This window comes from Equus przewalskii, chromosome 1 (assembly GCF_037783145.1).
Source record: "Equus przewalskii isolate Varuska chromosome 1, EquPr2, whole genome shotgun sequence".
Classification (NCBI taxonomy): domain Eukaryota; kingdom Metazoa; phylum Chordata; class Mammalia; order Perissodactyla; family Equidae; genus Equus; species Equus przewalskii.
The window spans coordinates 169,699,092-169,723,174 of record NC_091831.1 but is presented as its reverse complement, the minus strand read 5'-3'; the positions used below and the strand labels follow the sequence as shown (position 1 = coordinate 169,723,174).

Genomic DNA, 24,083 nt, shown 5'->3' with positions numbered 1-24,083 from the left:
GGCCACCCTTAGTGCCTGAGAAAGAATTAAAGATATGTTCCCACACCTTGCAAATAATCTTCCTATCAGCAGGCCCCAAACAAAAGCTGCCCAACATAATGATAATTTTAAGCTTGTAGCCAAAGGAAACACTCATTGACCAGCCCCAAGCTGGGTGATCGGATTCCCTCCAGTGGCTTCCGTGGAACAGCCTGCCACAGGCAACTTTTGTTGAACACCATGTGCCAGGCACTGTGTGTGCTATCTCATCTAATTCCCACAGTAACCATGAGGTAAAAACTGACCATCTCCACTTGAGGTTCGGGAGACTGAGGCTTAGAGAGTTTAAATAATTTGCCCAAGTCTACATAACTAAGAGCAGGGATGCAAATCCAGGCATAACTGATTCAAAAGCCACTCGTCTACGTTACGCTGAACTGTGTTGGCCTGTTTTGTTATTGGTTTTCTCCACTTGCACTGGGAATGCTGAGAGGCAAAACGATGACTCTTCTTTGTATCTCAGTATTTTCTCCAGTCTCTGATGCAAATTAGGCATTCAGTGAATATTTACTGAACTAAAGCTCAGTATTTTTAGATTTATTGTCTCATTTTCCTAGATCCTGGCTACTTGAGATAATTAATTTTGTGACTAGGAAGACCCCACTTATTATTAGCACTAATTACAGTCACGTGGCCAAAATCCAAAGCTTTCCTCCACAATAATGGTTAACCTCAACCCCCTTCTCCTCACCCACACCTGTCACACCACTTTCTCAGCAAACGATGACATATGTTTACTGTGCTAATCAAAGTTCGTAGGGTACGTGAAAACTCGAAAGGATATAGACCTGTCCCATAGATACATATACTATCACGAAAATCCTTCTGGAAGTGATCCCTTCTGCTCTTAACGTGGAAAGGTGCCCTTTCTGGCATCACAGGTGATGGATTCTGTGCAACATACAGCAGAAGAATCATATGTGTACCTCAATGTCCACTCATAATTTACAGCAATGGATGATGACTGCTTCTACTTCCTGGCTCTTCTGGACCTCTGATCAGCTGTTTATTCCGATTTCTCTAAGCAAATTGAGGAGACTATAAGGCATGATGAGAAGAGTAATGGCATATAACATTTTGGTTTAAAGGAAACGTTGATTCTGGAGTTCCTTTACAAACTCTACTTTTTCTAGTTGCTTCCTGGTTGCTAATGAGATTATTCTGACAACTCCTTTGGTTCTTATGAGAAGGATTTTCATTCTCAAAGTGAAAATATATTCCTTTTTTGTTTGTTTTTTTGGCTGAGGACGATTCACCATGAGCTAACATCTGTTGCTAATCTTGCTCTATTTTGTATGTGAGCCACTGTCACAGCATGGCCACTGACAGACGAGTGATGTAGGTCCATGCCTGGAAACTAAACCCAGGCTGCCAAAATGGAGCATGTCAAACTTAACCACTAGGTCACTGGGGCTGGCCCTGACAATATATTCTTAACACCAAATTTTAAATTTTACTGTGAACCAGTATATATTAGTATATACTTATATATACTAAATATAAATACCATTTATGTAAACAGATAAGTTATGTTGTGTTCAATGAAAATTATTTATCTTGCTTTTAACCTGAGAGGATTTTATTGATAATGTTCCTATATTCCTGTCTTGGTAATGCTCCTGATAAACATTAACATTTTTTTCAAAAACTTGGGCATTATTCCGTACTACCCAACCTACAAACAGAAACACCAGCAGACATTTATTAAACACCTTCTACATATCAGGTTCTGGACTAATCACTCTTTTTTTTTTTTTTTTTTTTTTTGCTGAGGAAGATTAGCCCTGAGCTAACATCTGTGCCAATCTTTCTCCACTTTATATGTGGGTTGCCACCACAACATGGCTGATGAGTGGTACAGGTCTGCACTAGCAATCCAAACCCACAAACCCGGGCCTCTGGAATGGAGTGTGGCAAACCCAACCGCCATGCTACAGGGCTGGCCCCTGGACTAACTACTTTCAACTACACTATCTCATTCAATCCTCACATGTCTTTCAGGAAAACCTCTACTACTCTTTTCTCTATTTTAGAAACGAGGAACCCAAGGCTTGGAGAGGGCAAGAGACTGTTCTAGTTCCACGAAGTGAGCAAATCGGGGATGTGAACTCAAGTTGGTTGGATGCCAAATTTCATGCACTAAAAGAATCTGCCAAACTCTGTCCCTCATCTAGAGGAAACAGACAAACATGGCTGGGAACACAGAGGAGAGATGAGGTCCTGGTTCTGGGGTTAACTGGGGCTTTGTCCAGTAAGAATTTGTTTATTCTTTTATTCACCAGGTGTTTCTTCAGCACCCATTACATGAAGGACTAAAATTTTATACTTGGAATACACTACTACTAGCACTTATTCTGGCCCACCTCTGAAGGATATAGGAAGCTTACAGTGAATTTAATGGGATTTGAGCTTTTCAGAGAAAAGTTTCAGATTATTATTTTTCCACATTGTGGCAAATGAATAGCCCTATGTCCCCTTCTGTTTTTCATATACGAGTTAAAGCACCAATGATTTTTTAAACGACAGGTTTTAAACTTTCCAACCATAAAATATTTTCTCATACTCAATCATGAATATGATTTTATATGACTTAATGAGTTAATTTTGAATAACAAACTATACTTTTTCCCTTAAAATGAAAGGCTAAGGCAATACAGTATCGTGAAATAATGGTTTAGCCATCAACCTCTATGTGCTTCCATTTTTCAATTTTGAGATTGGAGATTTCGATAAAACATACATTCTTGAGTTAACGTGAAGATCAGTGAGATAATTCTTGGCAAACCACAGCGAGATTCTCCAATGAAACCAATTTCCTGAGTATGAAACATTAATCTAGATAGAGAATACATGCTAGGGTCAGAGTGATGCCTGCCTAGTGAGAACGCAGCAATTTCGATGACATGCACATTCCACGTGGGAGACCCAACTGCCTCCTGCAATATTAGTTTGCCAAATTAGATAAGGGGCACGTCACATCCCTTTTATAAACCCTCTTTCAAAAGTTATGATTCATTCACACACATATTTCAGTTTAAACCCAGGTCAGTTATAATAGAAGTTATGAGTTAACTTTCAACATTAAAAACATTTCCTAAATGTCAATGCTGATATCTTACTTGAGGTAAGGATGTGAGCAAGGTGAACAGCAGACTTAAGAAATTTCTGCTTTTCTTTCCTTTCTTTTTAAATAAAAATACTGTAAACCTTACTTCCAATTGTTTTACAGCTCAATTGATAAGGTGTGTTCTTTTTTTTTTGTTCAAGAAAATTTAAAAGCAACTAATTTAAATATGCAAAATTATCTTGAGTTGTTCATACGTGAACTTAAAAGCCGTGCAACACAGGAAAATTAAGTAATTATGCCTCCAAGTTATTTACTGCAATTAAGCTCATTTATCATATGCAAATTAGTGCAAACTGGTCTCATTAGTTACTAAATTACTCAATATGAGCTGAACAATGTAGCACTCCAGTTTGTAATGAAAAATCCCTGTAGAGGCAAGCAGTATCAATTAAGCTAATTTGCATATGCAAATATATTCACTAACTTTCTCTTTTTCTATATTTAGTTTTACATTTCCTTACCATTCTGGATAATAGGGAGACTATAGGGTCACTCACCTTTCTCTCCTTCCTCTATCAAAGCTAAAGAATGCCTCTATTTGAAGTTACATTATTTTATTTTAGCACTGATGTCCTACAGGATACCACTTTGCCAAGAAGGCCCATCAGAAGTAAGAACATGCAATTTCCCTACAGGAGATCAATTCTTAATAAGCATGAAATTCCAATTTATCAATAAAACAGAAAATAGACTTGAACATATCACTCTCTTTCACGGAAGTCTTTTGAGAACCCTACCATCAAATGTAAAACAAATGTTGACTTGATTAGGCAGCATCTTAAATAATAATTTGTATCTTTGTATTAGTCAGCTTTTGAGCTGTTTTACTTATTATTCCCTTTTCTTTGTCCAGATGTTTGAACTGTACTAGTCAACCTTTTATTTTCTCTTTCTGAATGAAATTAAAGGAGATGCTGAGGATAACAGACATGGCATTCTCTACCCCCAACCCCGGCACAGTTATAAGTAGCTACTTTTGCCCATACATTCAATCTACTTTCTGTAAAGAATCTTCTTAGTCCTCTACAATTAACTGGTTCTCAGACTCTGAAGAAGGACTGTGGCTAGAAATACTTGAACAATAACAAAGATATAAAATACCACAAGATACTATGTATTTTGTTTTCCTCATTACATCAACCACAAATTTTTAAATATTTCAGTAGAAAACCTGTATAGTCTCATTTGTTTAACAATAATTCTGCAGGACCAAAAAAGTATACAGACCAACTAGTCATGATTCCAGGGTATGCCCTTAACCAATCTTCAAAATGTGATTAATAATGGAAATGTAGCCATTTAAATATAAATCCTGATCTGACTTTTTTCTAAATTTGATCCATAAAAGCTTCTTGCAAACCTGGCTCTTCTTACATGAGATATGACTCTACTCTGTATTCCAAGGCTGAAGGTGCTGAGGGAAAGAAAAACCACAGGACTGAAATCTGACGTTTCACTGAGATCTGCGGTGGTGTCCATCCCACCCAAATCTGACTACTTTGCCTACCACATAGAAAAACAGCTCCATTTGAGTTCCCTTCTTCCCTACCATTTTAAGAAAATACATACTTTAATTAAACTGTTCTGCTAAGGTAATGGCCATATCTACGTCTTCTACAAAAGAGTTGCTCTACTAATAAATGATCCTTGCAAAAACAACTATCTCCCTAGTTATGATGGGAAGACAGGCAGTCATGCAACCATTCTGCCCAGCCTTTTCTCATCCACCCTCAATCAGAGTCTCAGGTGTTATAATCTCAGAATGTTCTTGGCGGTTCTCTCTTGGTCTCCCTCAAAGGGTCTGCCCATGGGATTCTCTGGCAATTGGGGCTTGAATGTTCTAAGAGCGATTCAAAAGTTCCTTAATGTCCAGAAATAATTCAGAGTCAATGACATAGATATGGGAGGGTTCATGCAATATAGCCAAGCTTAAACTGACACCTGGATACCATGCTTCCACCATTTTTACCCTTTAAGGCATTTCTTATAGAATATTCTTTTATTCTCCCAAGACTTAGATTAAAATAATAAAACATGTGGAGACTTATAATTATATTCATCCACCTCAGAAAATTTCATTTATTTTAATATCTAAAACTAGTTATGGATAAAGACCATCCTTTGACCACTTTATAAGTATGTAACAGATATTAGTAATGATATGTATTACATAATGTACGAAATACAATATATACATATCTATCCATAGTTCCCCATAATGTGCTGACAATGAACACAAACATGAACCTTAAAAATCTTCCACATACAAGGTTTGATTTGATTGTTTTAACACGTGTGAGGTGAGTAAAGCAGCATTACTCTAAAGTATCCAAAAACAACTGCAAATTTATATAAGAATTATATAAGCATTATCTACAGAAAAAAAATTTAACCCTTTCTGCTAAGGGTATGCAAATAACTAAAGCACTTCATTCATAAATCTGCACTAAGAAAAAGTCACTCCACTAGTTAATTTCATGAGTTACAAAGATGGTATTTGTTACCATTTTGTGTTTCATTAACTTTGATAAAGTAAAATATGAATATTCTACCTGGTCTCTAAACTAGGATAGTAAAAGTAAACACCACTCATATTTTTCCATATTAAGGAAATCATGAAGTGGGAACACTAATGCCCTAAGAGAGCCTTGAAAGCAGGAATCGAATTAGTGCTTAGTCACATGTACTGTATTCAGGAAAGATCCCACATAATAAACTAACGTTCTTAGGTTTTTACTTAGCTTGTCACAAAAAACACAATTCCTAGTCTTGACGCTTTGCTCTCTTGTGCCTCATCTGATTGATAAAAGTCAAAGAACAAAGTTAATTAAAATGCTTTGGCTCAGGCCCAATGCATATGTTCCATATCCTGCAGTTGTAAGGCTGGCATCAGTTGAACCCCTCAACTCTCCTGCAGAAGATGCCTCTGTTCGGAAATTCAGGCCTGAAACAGCTACAGGTTCAGTGGGGCTACAAGACTGGTCACAGTTAGTAGTAAGGCTTCCCTGTGAATGATGTGAATGGTGGCCCCAGAGTTGCGTAGTACACAGCCAGGGTGATGACCTAGCCTACATACACCAGTATTGTATCATTAAATTGGAAAATAACTTTGCAGCAGTTGATTTTACATTGACAGAATCACCATTAAGTTTAATGTTTTCCCACTCGGTGGGAAAGAAGTCAAATTTAAAGGATCCACCAAACTTTCTACATTTTCCTAAGGGAATATACAGCTAATAAGACATATGCAGCAAAAACACATATTGCAGTCCACAGAACGCGTGGCCCCAAAATTAGGGAGTCCATCTTCATCCCCCATCCCTGACTCTCTATACCTTCATCCTCCATCCCTGACTCTGTACCAAGGGGTCCTTAGCATGCTGTTCCATGAAACACCACTGGGGGCGCAGGGAGCAGGCAAGATTGGCACCTGGTGCAGAGAAGTCACCAGCATTTTCTGAGCCCCATGCTAGTATTCAGAACTGACCTCTACTTTACCTTCCAAATTCCATCACTTCCCTACTTCTGTCCATTCCAAATATATATTCTTTCCTTTTATTACCATTGTTTTTAAAAACGTCCTCCTCATTTCTTGTAAAGTATTATAATCTAGTGTTAGCATTCTGGGTTCAAATTCAACTCTCACTAAACTAGTTATGTGAACTTGAGTCAGTTATTTAATTTTTATAAGTCTTAGTTTACTCAATTTTAAGGTCTGCATAATCAGAGCACTTATCTCACAGGTACAAATTTTGAGTATTCAATAATGATATAGGAGGAGAACTTGGCACTATACATAGAGTTTAATACATACCAAAAATTCAATAAATATAAGCTAAAATCAATGCAGATTAGGCTTTTTCTAATTGAAATAGACACACACGTACTTGCCCCTTACTTAGTATTCGCATTAGAAATGCAAATTTATAGATATAATAAAATAAATATAATAAAAATATTTGATGATAGGAAAATGGTTAAATAAATGATGATGCATCCATAGTATGCATTATACTTTGTTAATACAGATATGACCACAAGATATTGATTTTAAAAAAGCTGATTGCTAAAGAGCATTTAATTGGCCAATGCTTGACCTCATGAATCTCAGACATGTAAATATACTCTAACAACACTGAGAACAAAATTATCCCTCCACATTCCCTTCTCATCTCCCTCCCTTCCTTACCACAAACATCCAGATACTTTACCTTATACCACTCTTTAGGTTTGTTTTTTGCACCTAATACTTTACTGCAACTGTTTCAATTGACAAAACCTATGACATCTCTTCAGTATGTATCCTACTAAAGGATTTATCCTCAGCCACCTTGATATTGTTAATACTCCTTCCCTAAACAAAATCAAATCCTGTGGTTTCTTCTTTCCTTCCTGTCTACTCCTTTCTCATCTTCTACTTGCATCTTAAGTGATGACATATGCTGAGGTTGTCTCTCCCCGACCTTCTTTTCTCTTTGTTTCACATCAGTTCCATGGTCTGTAACTCACTGCTTGATTTGAACTATCATTCATCTAAACAGTAGTGATTTGTAATTCCCATCCCTATTTTCAGCCCTAGACTAGATCTTGCTCTAGAGGATCAGACTCAGGACTCTAACTGCTTACTCTCTTACCAGCTTGGCTATTTAAGAGCATATCCCTTTCACCTCTCTCAGGGAAAAGTATCATCAGACATCTAGCTACCAATCTAGAAAACTTGTGATCATTAACTCCTGTCATCCCCTAGCCTTTCACATCTAATTTATTACCATATGCCAATAATTTGATCTCAATTTCATACCTGCCTCTCCATTCATAGAGCCTCTATCTTGGAGAAGATCTTCATTTTGACTCTTGGACTATTGTAATAATTTCCTAAATAGTCTCTTTATATCAGCCTTTCACAACTCAAAGACTTCCTACACACTGTATTTTGATAATAACTCTAGAAACAAACCAAATCTTTATCTTGTCACTCTCTTGTATGAAAGCCTTCTCCATAGGCTCATCACTGGTTGCAGAATCCTGGCTTGGCTCAGCAGGCCTGTTACATTATGGCTCATACAACTTCTCAATCTTCTCTTACATACTCCCCTCTGTATGTGAAGCAGTCATCAAATCAAGCACCTTAACAATCCCCAAACAAGATCTATTAATACTTGTCCCCATGCCTTTGTGTTTGACATTCCCTTTGATTGGAATATTCTTTGCCTAATAAACTCCTAATCATCCATCAACAACTTTGAGAAGCCTTCTTTGATGCTTTGTGGCAAATTCAGAGCCTCGCTCTTTTGTAGCCCCATTGTACTTGACCAGTGTGATGTTTCTCACTTTGAGGCCTCCTGGTTCCTCTTTCCCCAAAAGATTGCATGCTAGTTAAGGACAGCAGCCATGTGCCTACTACAGCAAATTCTGTGTTCTACTGAGTATTTGAAATTTTTTTTGTAATGAAGATAAATTGTCAGGTTAGAGACCCTGCCTACCTTGTTGACCGAACAGGTTTTTCTCAGATATTTGCAAGTGAAGAAAGGTAGAAGAGAGGGAAGAAAGAATTCATCCCAGTCCCCATGAATCAATGTAATTCAATCATGGCCCTCCTGAAGGAAAATACTGAAACCACCTTATCCTTGCAGACCATTGAGATAGTGTTGAATGTGGTACAGAAATGGGTCTATGGGCTCAAGAGTTCCCCTGCTAGGAAGCAAGATAACTAGATAGCTTAGAGGAGGCCCTTATTGTTACTACTACTTCCCAACCTCTGCCTACCCACAATTCTAATATTTCATTTAGAAGAGTATATACAGCTCTTCCACTCCACAAGTACTGGTGTTAGAATCAAATGATAAGAAGTTTCAGTTTCTATGAAAATTTCAAGATCATCTGATGCAACCATATTTGGATGCCTGACTTTCTTGAATGCATCCCTACCAAGCCACTTATACTTCCCCTTAAAGCCAAAGGCTTTGAACATATTCCAAATGTGGCCATTCCTAGTTAGAAGTTTTCTTGTATGAAGGTGATTTTTTTCTCTTCAGTTTTCACCCCTTTCTCTCTTCCACACTCTGAAGCCACATAGAATACATCTAGTCTTTTTTCACATGAGGTCTTCAAATATAGAGAGATGACATCCCTTTTAAGTCATGTGTTTTCCAAACTAAACTTCAACGAGCCCTTTGCCACTCCTCATGTAACATTTCTAGCTCACGCACCAGTCTGGTTATTCTACTCCAAATGACATCCAGCTGTCTATGTTTCTCTTACAGTACGTTGTCTAAGTCAGTTGTGACCAACCCAAAAAACAGAAGAGCTCAGCAGCCTCATTGCAGATCCCCTATTCTCTCAATGACGCCTAATGCTGAAGTGGCATTTGGGGACTGCCTTCTATAGTATATTTTTACATTAAGCTTATGTTCAATTCAAACTCCTAAATTTCGTGTTTTAAATTAGTTTTAAATTCTTGCGGCTCCAAAGTCACCCTCCCTTGAGGACTTTGGAGTCAAATTTCCAGAAATAACTCAGAGGATAATAATTTGGAGATAGTGTTTGCATCATTTCTTTCACTGACTATGTTTTATGCACTGACTGCTTCAGAATATAAACAAGAGTCATCCTGAATCCCACTAGAACCTAACAATATACACATGGCATGGCTCATACAAAACTTATAAAGAAGATTCTAAACCAAGTATGTACAGGAAAGAGGGAAATAAGAATTTCGAAGATCTAGAAAGAAATGTCCGTTCTGTATTCCTGTAATCTACTGCACAGATAATTCAAAATTCTTTGTGCACAACAGAATAGCATCTCTTAAAGTGTAGTTCAAGACACATCAGTTGTATGGGACCTTAATAGATATTAGGGGAGAAATGAGGAATATCACAAGAAAGAAAAATAATCAAAATAAGGCTTTTCAGGGCCTTAAATCTGCAAATGTGAATTGTGACAGCTCAGACCTAAGGAAACATCAAAATTATCTCAAAAGGTCGTTAAAAATCATAAACTCCTGGACTTCACCCTGACGATTCTGATTGAGCAGGTATGTGTCCTTTCAACAAGTGTCTCAGGTGATTCTGAAGCTGCCAGCCAAGGAACCGCTTCAGAGAATCACCGGGATTTGACCACAGAGAACCTGATGATAACAGTTTCTGGGGTACATATTTTCAGCAATAATATGCAAGGTTCAATGCTACTTTTGGCCATCGAAAAAATGAAAGGACCCTCAAAGCCATTTTTTTAAAACTTTGCATCGACAGGAATCTGGCGCTTACCTTTATTTTTACCCCAAAGTTGATCTAAGAAAACATAGCCATCTTTTTCAAATAAGCTGCCTAAAGATCCCAAACATGTCTGTTTCTCTAATTCTATGTTAAAAATGTATCTAACATAGTAAAAATAGCAGCTTTGGCCACATCAACATTTATCCTGGAAGCAGAAACAATATAGAACAATTATCCATCGATGTGTTGAACTGATGGCAAAGTCTTAAGAAAAACAGTGTTGAGTGAGTGAGATGCTCAGTCTGGGAGGAATCTTCTCTTGGACTAAGTAACTGCAGTCCCATCCTAGTGAGCCTCACATTTATTTGTCATGAAACTCATTGCAAAATCAATTATTATTATTTGTCTCCTTTTACTTAAAAAGCATACTTCAAAACTTTACCCTGAGAAAGTCTGTAATTTGTTGGGGGGCAAACATTAAGATTGGAAGCAGTTATGAATACACATTGAAGCAAAGAAGAACTGAAATTTGGCAACACATAAAAATGTCACATTACTGTCACAACATTTTGCTCTTCCAAAAACACTATATAGGTCCAAAGACACACATATATCCACTTACAAATGAAGCACACACACAGTCACTCTGGGAACAGCTACTATACACTGCGCGTCAACTGAATGGTGCAATTCATCTCAATTATTACAGCACAGATAATACTTGCCCTCCCTTTCTCATTAATATTCTCTCAAGGGATGGCTTTCTAAAAAGAAAAAAATAAATTCATAAGAATGGCAGAATTCCAAGATAAAATAACAAGTCATATACATAGCTGAAATTTAAAAAAAACACATTTTAATAAAAAGACTAAACGTATTCATTTTTTCTTAGTAAAATATAAGTTTCTTTTTCTTTTAAAGGTACCTGCAAAATATGACTTCCCAAATGTGCTTCAAATACTTCAATGGCCAGTGCACTGGGGCTTCTCCTTCGTTGTGCACCTATAACTTAAAAAAAAAGAGAGAAAAAACAAGAAAGAAAGAAAGAAAAATTAAGTCAGAGCTCTGATTCACACCTTCAGCTTAATTTCTCTCTAATTGCAACACTAGCTAGTTACTACACAACGAATCTCAGAGAAACACAACCCAGTGTTGACCCTGGTTCTGTGTTGCCTGAGCATAAGAAGAACCTAGGTTGAACTTTCAACTCAGAACAGCAACCTCTACAAACATTAAAAACCACATCCAGGGCTTTTTTGCTTTTTTTAAAAATTTTCATTTTGGACTGTTTTTCCTATACTGGAGCAAAAACATATGAATGTTCACATTTCTTTAAAATAAACTAGCAAACTCTTTCTCTTAAAATTTAGATATTTTTAAAGTATACACTTACTGCCTTTTCCCTCAAGATTAAACATAAACTTTTCGTATCCTCCAGGCTAGGAAAAAGCAAACAGGAAATTTTTTTTTTTTTTTAATGTTCTAATGCAGTAACTTTATCATAACTTAATAAGCACAACATGTTGGACAAGAGAGTCTCATTAATGACTGTTTGCACTAGTGTGAAGTGTCCCAGGACGGCTGGCTTTCATATTTACTGAGCATTCTCGCATAACTCTTCTTACAGGACTGCTGAGAAGCCCCACAGGCCTTTGGCCCCAGCAGGCGCCTTATGAGGTCAGCGACTGTTTTCTCATCTGAATACTCCTGTTCTCCTACTAACTTCCAGTCACTTCTCTTCTCGGCCTACCCTACACCTGTTATCTGCAGGCGCTTGCACTCAAAGAGCCCCCACAATCCTTAACAAAAGTGAGCTTAATGCATGATTTTTGTGGGATCCAGAATTGAGGGTCTTCTCTTAACAATTTTTTTTTGCATGAGGTCACAATTTGCTTTTAAATCTGTTCTGAGTATTCCTTCCCCCTTTTATTTTCAGTTCTCAAATATAAAAATCAGTTTGCTTTCCAGTAATTTAGGAAAGAAAATATTGAAGTCTTTTCCATATTTCTAACAAGTAAATTCTCCATGTCTTCCTGCTTTTCTTGAAAATTTTACCACAAACTTCTGGTCTCTCAAACCAAGACACTACGAATTGAAAATAAAATCAAAATCTCCTACTTTCTCACCTTTAAAAACACTTTCAAGCTAGTTAACGAGAAAATTCCAGCAAAATGTTGGCTGGGATAATTCTGCTTCATTTCAGTTACAAAGTCAGTCAGTTGGACCCACAGCTTAGTAGGGATTATAATATAAAGGTACTTATGATTATTGTGCTGTGCAAGAGTCGGCAGTTTACCCCTGCAACTGTGACTTCATGTCGGCAATGTCTGAGAGGCATTCTGAAAATAGCATGAGTGTTAAGTACCATTATTACAGGAAAGAGGAAATAAAGGGGGCATTTTTTTTCAATGGGAAAATTTATAAAATATAATTGAAGAGTGATTATTATCAAAGAATATTCCAGCTGTAAGGGATCTTAGAGATCTCTATTCCAACTTTCTTATTTGCTTCAGAAGCAAAATACACAATTAATAATTTTAAATTAGAAAAATCAGTTTTCTATCCTGACTAATCTTTACTATAAGCACAGACACAGGATTTTTAAAATTTTAATATTCAGATATACTTAAGAGAGTACGTGTGTGTGTGTGTGTGTGTGTGTGTGTGTTTCTGATTAATTTCCTATTCTAACATGCACATTACTCCCTTCAAAACTCCTTTGGCATTTTTGATAATGCAGCTGTCTTGCTGAATACTGTTTTCAGTTTCTAGAGTGTTAATTGCACATTATGGTAGCTTGGTGTGAATGATCCCACATGAATAAAATCTGCAGACTTTTTTTTTTTTTTAAGATTGGGGGGACTTTGGGGAGGGAGAAGGGGGGAGTTGAAAAACTTCAAAAGTGTCCACTCTGTTTTTGAGGCAGTAATTAGGATCAAGAAAGCTCCTGATTAATGGTTCATAATTTGGGGGGCTTTTCAGGACTTCCAATTACAAAGTTCAAAAGGAACCACTGCACCTCACAAAAGAAAATGGACTAATTTTAGAGAACATAGACTATTCTACAAAGAACTGGATTAAGATGGGGCCAGGAGAACAACAGCCAGCAACCCATAGAGGAATCTAAAACATCACAGAAAACATAAGGAGCATGTTTATTTACTAGCAGGCCCAAGAAGCATGCTCTGGTAGATACTTCTTGGCAGCTCACCTGCCTTCTAGAGCACGGAAACAGTTGGCTTTAGCAGGATGCAGTAGGGGTTATTTAAGCCTGGCCACTGATGGCCTTTCTTTTCCTCACTTAGGGCTCAGGCTGTTCTCTAAGTAAATGTTGCTAATGCATACATATTTAGAGATTTTATTTAAAAAACTTACTATCCAGCTTGGGGATCCCACCAGTCTGCATTAGGTCTTATATCTGTGAGTTCGACCTACATAGTTGTTCTTTGTTCTTCAGATCCTCTAGAAATCTGCGTGTGTATCCCAGTACATGCAAGCATAACACACAAGTGTCTTGTAAGTGGTTTCATGCTATTCTAGTCAATGGCATTTTTATGGCACTGGAACTTCTCTTGATTTATATGTTTTGCACTTATGCAGGTGATGTGGGGCTGTAATGACAGTTCCTAATTTTATAACCAACATAAATATGTTAAACAGGAGCCCATTATGCCCCTGGTAGAAGCCCAGCTCTGACTCTAGCATTATTGGTAACTGAATAGATGTTAAATATGTACTTCTCATCTTGTACTTTTTATCCTATTGCATTTGACATTTTGAGAATTGAAACAATAATCTAATAAGTCAGGAACAATGCAAATATGGTTATTTTGTTCCTCTATGTTAATCTCATTGTGTTTATGGAGTATCATTAATGCCAAAAGCAAAACCAAAGAGGCATTTCTTCAATGAGGTCCATCATTCTCACAAAAGTAATACACACTTATGAAGCTCTCTCAGATTTTTGTATTTTGGAAGTTGACAGTGTCTAAAACCATTTGGTCGCCCAGACACAATGTACACTTATCATTGCTGAATAGGTCACCGTTTCACCTGATCTACTGACATATTTCATTTACTTGTTTGTTCAATTAAAAGACACTACTTTTCGAAATTTAAAGAACACTAACCAAAGTAACCAAAAACACGCCTAGCACATTGCTAAATAAATAGAACATATAATCCCCTATCTGCGAAGATCATGTCCCTAACCCTAGTGAGAAGTGAGAATTGCAACAGTTGAGCAGCTTATACAAACTAATAAAAGAAAAAAAGATCAAACCATAGCAATATGGCAATTCAACTTCAAACTTGATTCAGCATTTACTGAGTACTATTTGATGCTGGAAATTGCTAACTACTGTAAGGCAACTAGTATTATAAAACCTAGTAAACAGTACAAAAGAAAATTTTAAGCAATTTAGAATAAACCTAGGCCCAGCACACAATTATCAACAAACACCACAACACTACTATCATGTTTTTTCAGGGTTAAAAATAAAACACCTAGAGTTTTGAGATACTTTAAATTGGAAAAGATATATAGGGAGAAGGACTGTAAAAATCAATTAAAGAAATTCTGATTGTCTCCAAAATCTGAAATGATATCATAAGACATTAGGACTATGCATTTGGCCTTTCTCTCATTAAACAACAGAAGACATGGAAGGTAACCACAATCTTAAATATGTATCTGAAAAATTCATTTTGCCCCTCAACTACATTGGCAAAAATGTCCTAATCTAGACTCTCCTGTATGACCTTGTGAGGTGGTCTCTGAGAATTAATTCAGTGCAGTAAAAGACAATCCCGCTTTCGGGAAATAGACCCCACACTCCAGCCATATTCCTAAGCAGTGCTCGTCACCTTCAGGGATGTACAAACTCCAGGAAGAATGAGGATTAGCTCTCAGTGGGAGTTTGACCTATTCAGCCAAAAGGTCAGCTTGCCACAGAAGAACCCATTACAAAACAGAAATAGGACAGCTCAGTGGACACACACAATGAAAGGGGGAAAAGTCACGAGCCCTACTTGCCTGTGTCCTGCATTGCCCTTTTCCTTCGTAACTCTCCCCACCCCCACTTCCACAGAAGGTGAAGCTGTCCCAGCGCCTCACCAGCACGGTTTACAACTGGAAGGTAAACCACAGGCGGGGAGAGAGAAAGGAGCTTGTTATTTAAGGGATCAAAAGCGAAGATGAGTATGACGTGTGAGGCAGGGTTTCCAATGGACTGCATTATTAGGGAAAAGTAGTCACTGGCAGATAGGGAAGACTGTTTTAGAGAGATTTTCTCATCCCGGCCCCCTCCAGGGGGAGCAGTGTTGCAGCACAGGTGGATGCAGCCCTAAACTTCCGCAGGTAGTATTTTGAGAATGGAATCATCCACCAAGTGAAAAGGCAAGCTTCATCCCCGGATGACTATCCTCTGAGTCCATCATCTAAGGGGCAAGGCTGTTCCCACACTGAGCCTGGGGGAAGGAGGGGCAAAACGCATACTCAGTGGAGTTCCGGACACCACTCCCTGGGCTTGAGCACTTGGGCCAAGCAAAGTCAGGGTCTGGGAAAGAATGGACTAGAGAATGCTTAATGAGTCTTTCCATGGCTACCAAAGAAAAGAAAAGGGATTTCCCTTCAAGAATCTCTATTAGCCTCCCTCACTGAAGGGCAAGGCAAGCCAGGGAGGGTTTCCCAGGAGCCTCAGAAGTTTATGAGGTATGAATTTGTGTGTGTGTGCGTGTGTGTCTGTGTGTCCCGATCAAAATAAAAACTTCTATGTTTTCATTTAATATGAGATCAAATCTTCATTCTGAAACCGGTCCTCACAGCTCTGCCTACTGCCCGCATCCTTTCTACCCTAAACTCCTTATTGTTTGTGCATGCCTTAGACACCGGGGGCACTTCAGCTTGGGATGGAGATGACACACTGGAAAAACTAGTGCTAGGTACCAGCGTAACCGATACAGCAGCGCATTAACTGAAACTCTGTTGTTGCAAGCACGATATGTGGAGTTTCCATACAATGCAGCGTGTAAATATCTGAAAACAAATAACAACAATGCACTTTCACTGAGATTAGTTTTTGCCATTTAAAATATAGGATAACTGACGATCCTGTGAATGCCTAAATAATAATAAATACAAGAAAGAAAACCTCCTATATTCAGGAGTAGTACACTTTGGGTTTATTTTTAAATTCTTATTTAGTATATTTTTAAAAATCAAAAAACATACCTTCGTAATTCACATCCCAGAACCCATTAACACAGTATATTACCAATTTTAACCAAAAAGAGGTAGTTAATCCAATAAAATAAACTCTAAGAAGTCTTACACTGATTCAAAAATTCTTTGATACAATACATATTTAAATTTTTCCCACAATGTAAGTATAGATTGAATGTATTATGGAAAAGCATTAGGGATAATACAACTGTGAAAGTATTAATACTTACAAATGAATTGTTGAATTTGGAACCATTTCTGGTTTTCTCAAAAAAGCATATCTGTATCTGTATGGCCTTAACTAGTAAGAACTAAGGGGAAAACATAACATTCAACAGATCTGTTTAGTAGAGGGTGTGTTTATCATGCACTTCTTATCTTCTAAAGAACTAAAGAGTATTCACGTGATTTTTTGAAAATTTTTATTTACCATCTTTCACATCAAAATGGCAAAGTAGTCTAAATGTGAAATAGCACCCAAGGGTTACTATAATAAGTTCTGACAGTGTTTTGGGGTATTTGATAAGCAATAAATTACAGGGATTTCTTTTTAGTACAACATTTCCTTTTTAAAGACTCATTTTGTCCACCCTGCCTTCCTTTTCCACTGAAGGAAATGAAAATTTCCCACTCCTGAAGCAGACATTTCTCCATCTATAGCTGGGGAAAGGGAAAGACAGCCTTTCTCTGACAATCCAGTAGTTACTATAGGAACTATTATACGTCCCTGATATGGTCTACATATAGGGTAATTAACATTCTTCATGAGAGAACCCAGACTTCCCCAAGACGATGGAATTCTTAAGGCAGTGGGTTAAGCTGCTGTTAGGAGTGACAGCACCTAAGGAGTGATGAAGCTATGATAGCCAATATCTCTTGGACAGAAACCCAGGAAAATGCAGGCATGAAGCTGTATCTTCCTGGGCTGAAGGCTGGGAAGTGGGGTACACCAGGGGAATCCTCAAGAAAGGCAAGGAGGCATGAGGGGCCAGAGCTGGCCAGTGGACTGGACTCATAGACGAGGAAATTCTGTACTTTCCTGTAACTTCAAAGTAATTGTTACAAATCCAAGGAGGACTTTCTAAAAGGTAGGTATTACTCAATCATTTCAATTTTACTTTCTTGATCATTTCCAAATAAAGTATATTAAAAGGGGGCGCTTTTTAAGGACCGAAGTCCAACAACAACTTACAAGACATCCAAGTCTTTTCTCAATGTGTTTCTTGGCTTCATAAACACTTCATGCCACAGGGATTGCTTTGGGATGCAAAGTTTAAAATTAACTACTTCGTTCCCTTCATGCAGTGAAAGGAATGAGAATTTCCTCTTTTTCTTTACAAAATAAATAAAAGGGAGAAAACTGATCATGACTAATTCTTGTTTTGGCTTCCCAGCAGAGATGGAATGGCAGCCCCTCTCATTCTGGGGAAGCTCTAAGAGTGAGGCAGTTACACAGTGACTTCAGAATGAAGAAGACAGAATTGGAGAACCTTCAGGTGGCAAAAAGTCTTGATTTTTATCTAACATGAACTCAGCAAGAAAATATAAACTAATTAATTCTGGCTTCAGGGCTATACCAACAGACGTGCATTGAGTCTTACTACATGGCAGGCATTCTGCTGGGGACTCAGAACACAAAAATGGCTTGAGTCTCAGTCCACTGAGCAAGGCAGTCCCAGGGTACAGAGGTCTCGTGGGCCACAGAGAGGGTAGCACAGACACTGGCCCAGGCTTGAAGTCTGAACATGTCCGTGATGTGGGCGGTGCTCTGCTTTCTGAGGACAATCTGCAGCTTTGAGCTTCTTCTTTTGTTCTTCCTGTCCATATTCAAATTCCTCTTCTTCTGGTAGCCACTGTCCTCTACACATCACCTACTCTGTATGTCAGAAGCGAATACTGCGTGTTCTCATGAATTAAGCACACAGTTCTTAGACAGACACCAAGTCTGGCTACAGCTATCACAGGGAAAAACAGAGAGAACACATCCAATTCAAGATTTGAATGCAGCACTAACTTTGCAAAGTTTAACACTTGTCCTTTAATTGGTAGAAATGACCTCTCCTATGCTGAAAATTTTTTGAGAAGTTTACATTTTTAATGGGGATTAGATTTGGTATCCTCCCTTGGTAGGAGCTGAAAAAAAAGGGATTATTATACTTTCATTTTGGAAACTGTCTTGAAAGCCTTTCAGTCAAGTGCTGCCATACTGCTGTCACCCCTTCTGACCTTAGCAGCACACAGACTGTCAGTGGTAGGATTCCGCCCAGTTGGAAGGGGTGGAGATTATCATTAAATCAGTACAGTGTCAGTCTGCACTCGCTGGGAAAAGGAAGAGGTCTACATCTGTTATCTTGTTGTTTTTTTTTTCAAGTCTGATCCCAAAACTTGATGTTATGACATTTGTAACATCTGCTACAAATACTGAGGTAAGTCAGGCACAACCTTATTACTTCCAGTCTAATGCTCCATCCATCCTCTGGGCTTTCCTAGGCCACTGATACGACAGGGAGCTAAGAAACACTGGATGTGCAGGGAGCAGCCTGTGTTTCTGCGGGAGGAAAACGGCAATGTCTCTTGTCCTCTCCCCCTTCTCTATCCTGTTCACGCATTCATGAATTCAGTCACATTCATATTTTCCCTCTCTCTCCTGCTCTCTTGCTTTTGAGCCACATCAATGCTTGGCAGTGTATTTAAGGACTTTCTTTCTGCCAAAAGAACAGTCAACACAAATAGTTCCATGAAACAGTGGGGTGTTGGCCCAAAAGACAAATTGCTCTGCTTATAACAGCATCTGCTTGAAAAGTCACTGTGATCAATTTGCAAAGCTTAACCATCTCAGGCTATGGTATCACATTTATTCATCTAAAATTTGGTGAACGCTTATAATATGAAAGATATCAACCTCATTGATCTAGGTGCTACAGATGTCAGCCAGGCTCCCATTTCCATTTCTCAAAGCTTGCTGTATAAGTAGCAGAAGAAAGGTAAAAGCAAAACAGACAATGAGCCTCTTCTCTGTGCTGGGCACCGTGTCAGAGGATATAAAAATGAAAAAGCACCATCAGACCCTCCAGGTGATCAGAGTCTAGTGGGGAAACTGACACATAAGCAAATGAATAAAATGCAATAAAGGCGCAACTCTCAACTCAGGATGGGGGCAGGGACAGGGGAGGCAGCAAAGGCCTCAGAACAGGGGTACTGATGGAACTGGGTATGGAGGGTGAGGTCACATAGGCAGTGAATGTTCTGGACCCCGGGATCCACTGGTCAGACAAGAAGGCGAGGACAGATGCACATGAACATAGGTAGATGTGCAAGGTTCCAGGCTCATCTTCTTCAACTTGCTTTTCCTTAAGCTGCAACACCAATGGATTGTCACACTCCTACAGACACCTGCAGGGCCGGGTCCCCTCACTAATATAGCACCTTCTTAGGGTTCAATACTACAGCTTAACAGTCACATGATTACACCCAGGAGGAGCAAGTCCATGCACTTCTGTTTGAAAACCCTAACATTACAATTCGACCTCCTCTGCTACCTAAACACCACTGCTCACATCAACCCCCTGTGGTGCACACCTACGTCACAGCATCCAACTTGGCTTTGTGTGAAGCAGCTCAGTCACCAAATGGACTCTCACATCACCTTGGGGTTCTCAAAGGGACTTCGTGACTCAAGTCCCTTATTGTAGGACCTTCCCAAGATGCTGCTCGCAGAGAAAGTTCAATGAGAAGAGTCATATTACTGGGAGACGGTTGTGCGCAGAGGAAAGGATTTGGATTCTGGAGTCAGGCTGACCAAGTCTTAAATCCTCCATTTATCTGGGTGGTCTTGGACAAATTAGGCTCTGTGGACCTTAATTTCTTGGTCTGTCAAAGGGTTAATGCCTCATAGAGCTGTTGTGAGGACATGTAACATGGCCTGCCCTGCTTTAATGTTCCTCCTAGAACTTACTCACATGTTGTCTCTCTCCTCCACTAGCATGTTACCTTTGTAAGCTGGAGGAATAATTTGCATACTGCTGACACTCCAGCGGTTAGAATCGGACCCAGAATACCGAAAGTGCACAATAAGTATCTGTGCATAAGCGAACACTCTACAGCACAGTGCCTAGCCCTGGGGAGGCGTTCAGCACACATCAGCTCTCTCCTCCTTGTTATAAAAAGCAGATGCTGGCCCGAAGATGACCTTTTTAAATCATTATTTTTATCCAAATTTTAACAGAAATATTAGGACTATTTATTTAAATATTAGAAATATTTAGCAATTATTTCCTAAAATACTAGAAATATTTTGTTTCTCTGTATGTTGTCCCTGGTTTCTGCCTTTCTGCAAATCTACAGTGTCACCACAAGCCCCGTGAGCCAACTGTAATCAGGGCCTCAAACCAGTGCAAACATTTCACACATAGTTGGGCAAAGAGCCAGCAATTCACTGAGTGTCAGCAAGTGCCCACTGAATTTTCTTTTCAAGGGTTCACTCATGGCCTATTCCAGCAGTAATTGGCATTCGTTTTAAGATGCTGAATGCCTCAGACATAACTTGATTAGGTAAATGTACACAGCCACCACCACTGGAAACCAAAATCAGCTCTTACAACCCCACCATCTTCCCTCTGATTTCATATAAACAAAAGCCCACACAATCATCAATGGTAACTGAGTGGGAGCTAGGTCTCCCTTATGGTAGCAGATCAAGGTCTGCATCACCATTGCCATCTGCCTCTTGGGGACTGACGGAGGCTATGATTTAGGCAGAGTTAGAAGCTAAATAAGAAAGATGAACACCATATGGAATATAGAGATTAGTAAGCAGGATGACAAGACTGTGAGACCCAGAATTAAGAACACACATAAGCATAAACTTTCACACTCCCCACCACCAGCACTGCCATGAAATGCATCAAGGAGAAAAAAATCTAATTTGAAGAAGTAGTATTTAGATTTAAGGCTAAACTCAAGCCTCTCTCTGTCGGAGGTTCTTAACATGTTTCTTTCTTTGAATATCAGAGCTATTTAAGCAAACCCTCTTCCTAAGGTAATAGTCAAACACAAAACTTTGCATCTACAATTATAAAAATTCCAGAGAGTCTCTGAAACCCATGCATAGACTTCAGGTCAGGAACTCTTGCTTCAGATAAGAGTGAAGCATCCACATATATCATGTACCAGCCTGGCACTTAGTAGGACAGAACAAATGATTCCTTGAATGAATGAGTAAGTAATCAAATGAATACTCAGATGAATGAATGCAGGAGATTCAGCCAAGAGAGAATACACAACTAAAGCAGACACTTGCATTCTGTGTGGGACCGCAAGACTGAAAGCAGCAGCCAGTTAGTTGGTTTATTCACAAAAATTGCTTTGTGGAATTATATACTGCTCCTCCCCTTCTAAATGCAGACAGAGGGAGGAAAGGAAAAAGAGATAATGAAGGTTTGCAAATGAAGTGGGTACAACTGTGCAATCAATCAACATTTTCTGAAAAAGAATCTGCATCACTTGCCAAAAATCTGAACTGAATAACTGAACTAGCATTCTGATGAGGACGGACTTTGCCACTAGCCAGTCCTTTTTATTTGTCTTCCAGCTGTCTTGCTTCTCTTTTCCAGGAAGCCACTGGTCTCTTCAGTTTAGTGGGTTCAGGCACAGGAATTCATTTAACCCATGTCAAATGCAACTTATGATTCTTTTAATAAACCTCTACTGAGTGTTTGGTCTGTGCCAAGTGTCACGCTAGTTGGAAAAGAAACAATTCAATCAATCATCTAAATATTCGTTGAGGGCCTACTAAGTGCCAGGCACTCTTCTAGTGACATGCCATAGAAACAAAAGAGACCAACGTGCGTGTGTGGAGCTGACATTCCAGTGGGGAAGTCGGACAACAACAACAATGTACACACATCTAAATGTGATAAGTAGCCTGAAGACAAATAAAGGGGGAGAGGAAAAAGCAGCAGGAATTTCTGTATAAGATAGGAAATCAGGTAAGACCTCTCTAACAATCTATCTGAAACACGAATAAAGTGAAGGAGTGATGTGATCTCCAGGTGAAGAGAAGACAAAGTATGAAGACCCTGAGATGGGAGAAACTTACCAGGTGCAGGAAAGACAAGGAGCCATCATCTTCAAGGAAGCTAGAGACTAGGGAGAGAGAAATAGAAACTAATAAAATAACGATTGACTTGGAGGATCTCAGGAAAGGGGGCACGTAACTATAGGGAAATTCAAATACGTAAGAAGGAAGAGGGTATTGGGGTTGGAAATGAGTAGAAATTTTCCAGGCAAACAAGCCAGGGATTGGTGGGGGTGAGGGGAACGGCTGAGGTAGAGAGAAGAGCACAAGATGGCACAGAGCCAGCAGGATGTGTGAGTCCCACGTGAACGGGTAGAAATGTCAGAAGACATCTATAGGCCAAGTCACAAATGGCTTACAGACACTGCAAAGAAGTTTACAGTTTACACAGAGTAACTGCACTCCATTCGAAGAGTCTGAGAAGGGGAGGGACATGAGCACATGTGTGTTCTATCAACAGGGTAGCAGTGCACAGGGTAGAATTATGTTTGGAGGAAAGATGAAAACACGGCTATTGCACAGTCTAGATAAGAAATGATGATGAATTAATCCTAGTAAATAAGTTAGAAAGACTGTAGAGAGGATTACGGTTCTAAAGGTATTTAGGAAGCAGGATTGAGAGAGTTCTGTGATTGACCATTAAGGGAAAAAAATGAGTTATGAATTCCAGGTGTTCTGGTTAGTAAATAACATAGATGGTTTGATCATTCCCTGCAGTAGGACATTTAGAAGGGAAGAAGGTGTTAAGGAGAAGATGGGACACTGAACTGGGGTTATCTTTAGGACTGGCCCATTGAGATAAGATGTCCAATAAACCTGAGGCTCTGGGTTGAGGCAAGGCAGAGATGAGGACTTGGCTGGAAGTTATTAGCATATAGGCAGGTGTAGAAGCCACAGGAGGTGCAGAAGGAGGGGAGGGCTGGGAGCCAGCCTGGGGAACATTTGCATCTACAGAGAGAAGAGGAGGAAGCAAAGAGCCTGAGAATGAAGATCCAGAGTGGTAGACTCATCAGCTATGTCGAAAGTCATGGGTGAGCATGGAAGACCTTGGGTGGGGGCACTGCTGTCAACTGAAGAGTAAATGAGAGGTGAAAACAATGAGTTGCACAATTTAAATTCCTTTTCTAGAAATTTCAAAGTGAAAGGAAGAAGAATAGGGATGAAAGCTGGACAAGGAAGAGAAGTGGGAAAGCACTCTGGTGAAGGGATTTTTTTAAGTGCCTTGTGGGTGTTTATACCCTGAGAAGAAGAAGGAAGCAACAGCTATGAGATATAGGAAGATGGAAAACCCTCAAAAGAAGCTACAAAATTGCCTAGAGATTAGGTAAAGCTGAGAAATCGATACAACTTTTTTTTTTAATTCAGTATTTTACTACAACCTGAATCTACAAAAACGATGTT

The 24,083-nt window shown here is 39.0% G+C and overlaps 1 protein-coding gene across 18 annotated transcripts in view; it reads right to left on the bottom strand.

The window, feature by feature from the left end:
- The window catches only part of NPAS3 (neuronal PAS domain protein 3), an 828,951-nt gene that overhangs the window by 419,817 nt on the left and 385,051 nt on the right, over positions 1-24,083 (bottom strand). For 10 of the 18 annotated variants that reach the window (XM_070587900.1, XM_070587910.1, XM_070587925.1 and 7 more), the window contains one exon: positions 11,309-11,391. In XM_070587900.1, the coding sequence (XP_070444001.1) occupies positions 11,309-11,391 (83 nt within the window). The remainder of the gene's footprint in view (positions 1-11,308; positions 11,392-24,083) is intronic. The other 8 variants (XM_070587907.1, XM_070587918.1, XM_070587953.1 and 5 more) reach the window with 1 other exon arrangement.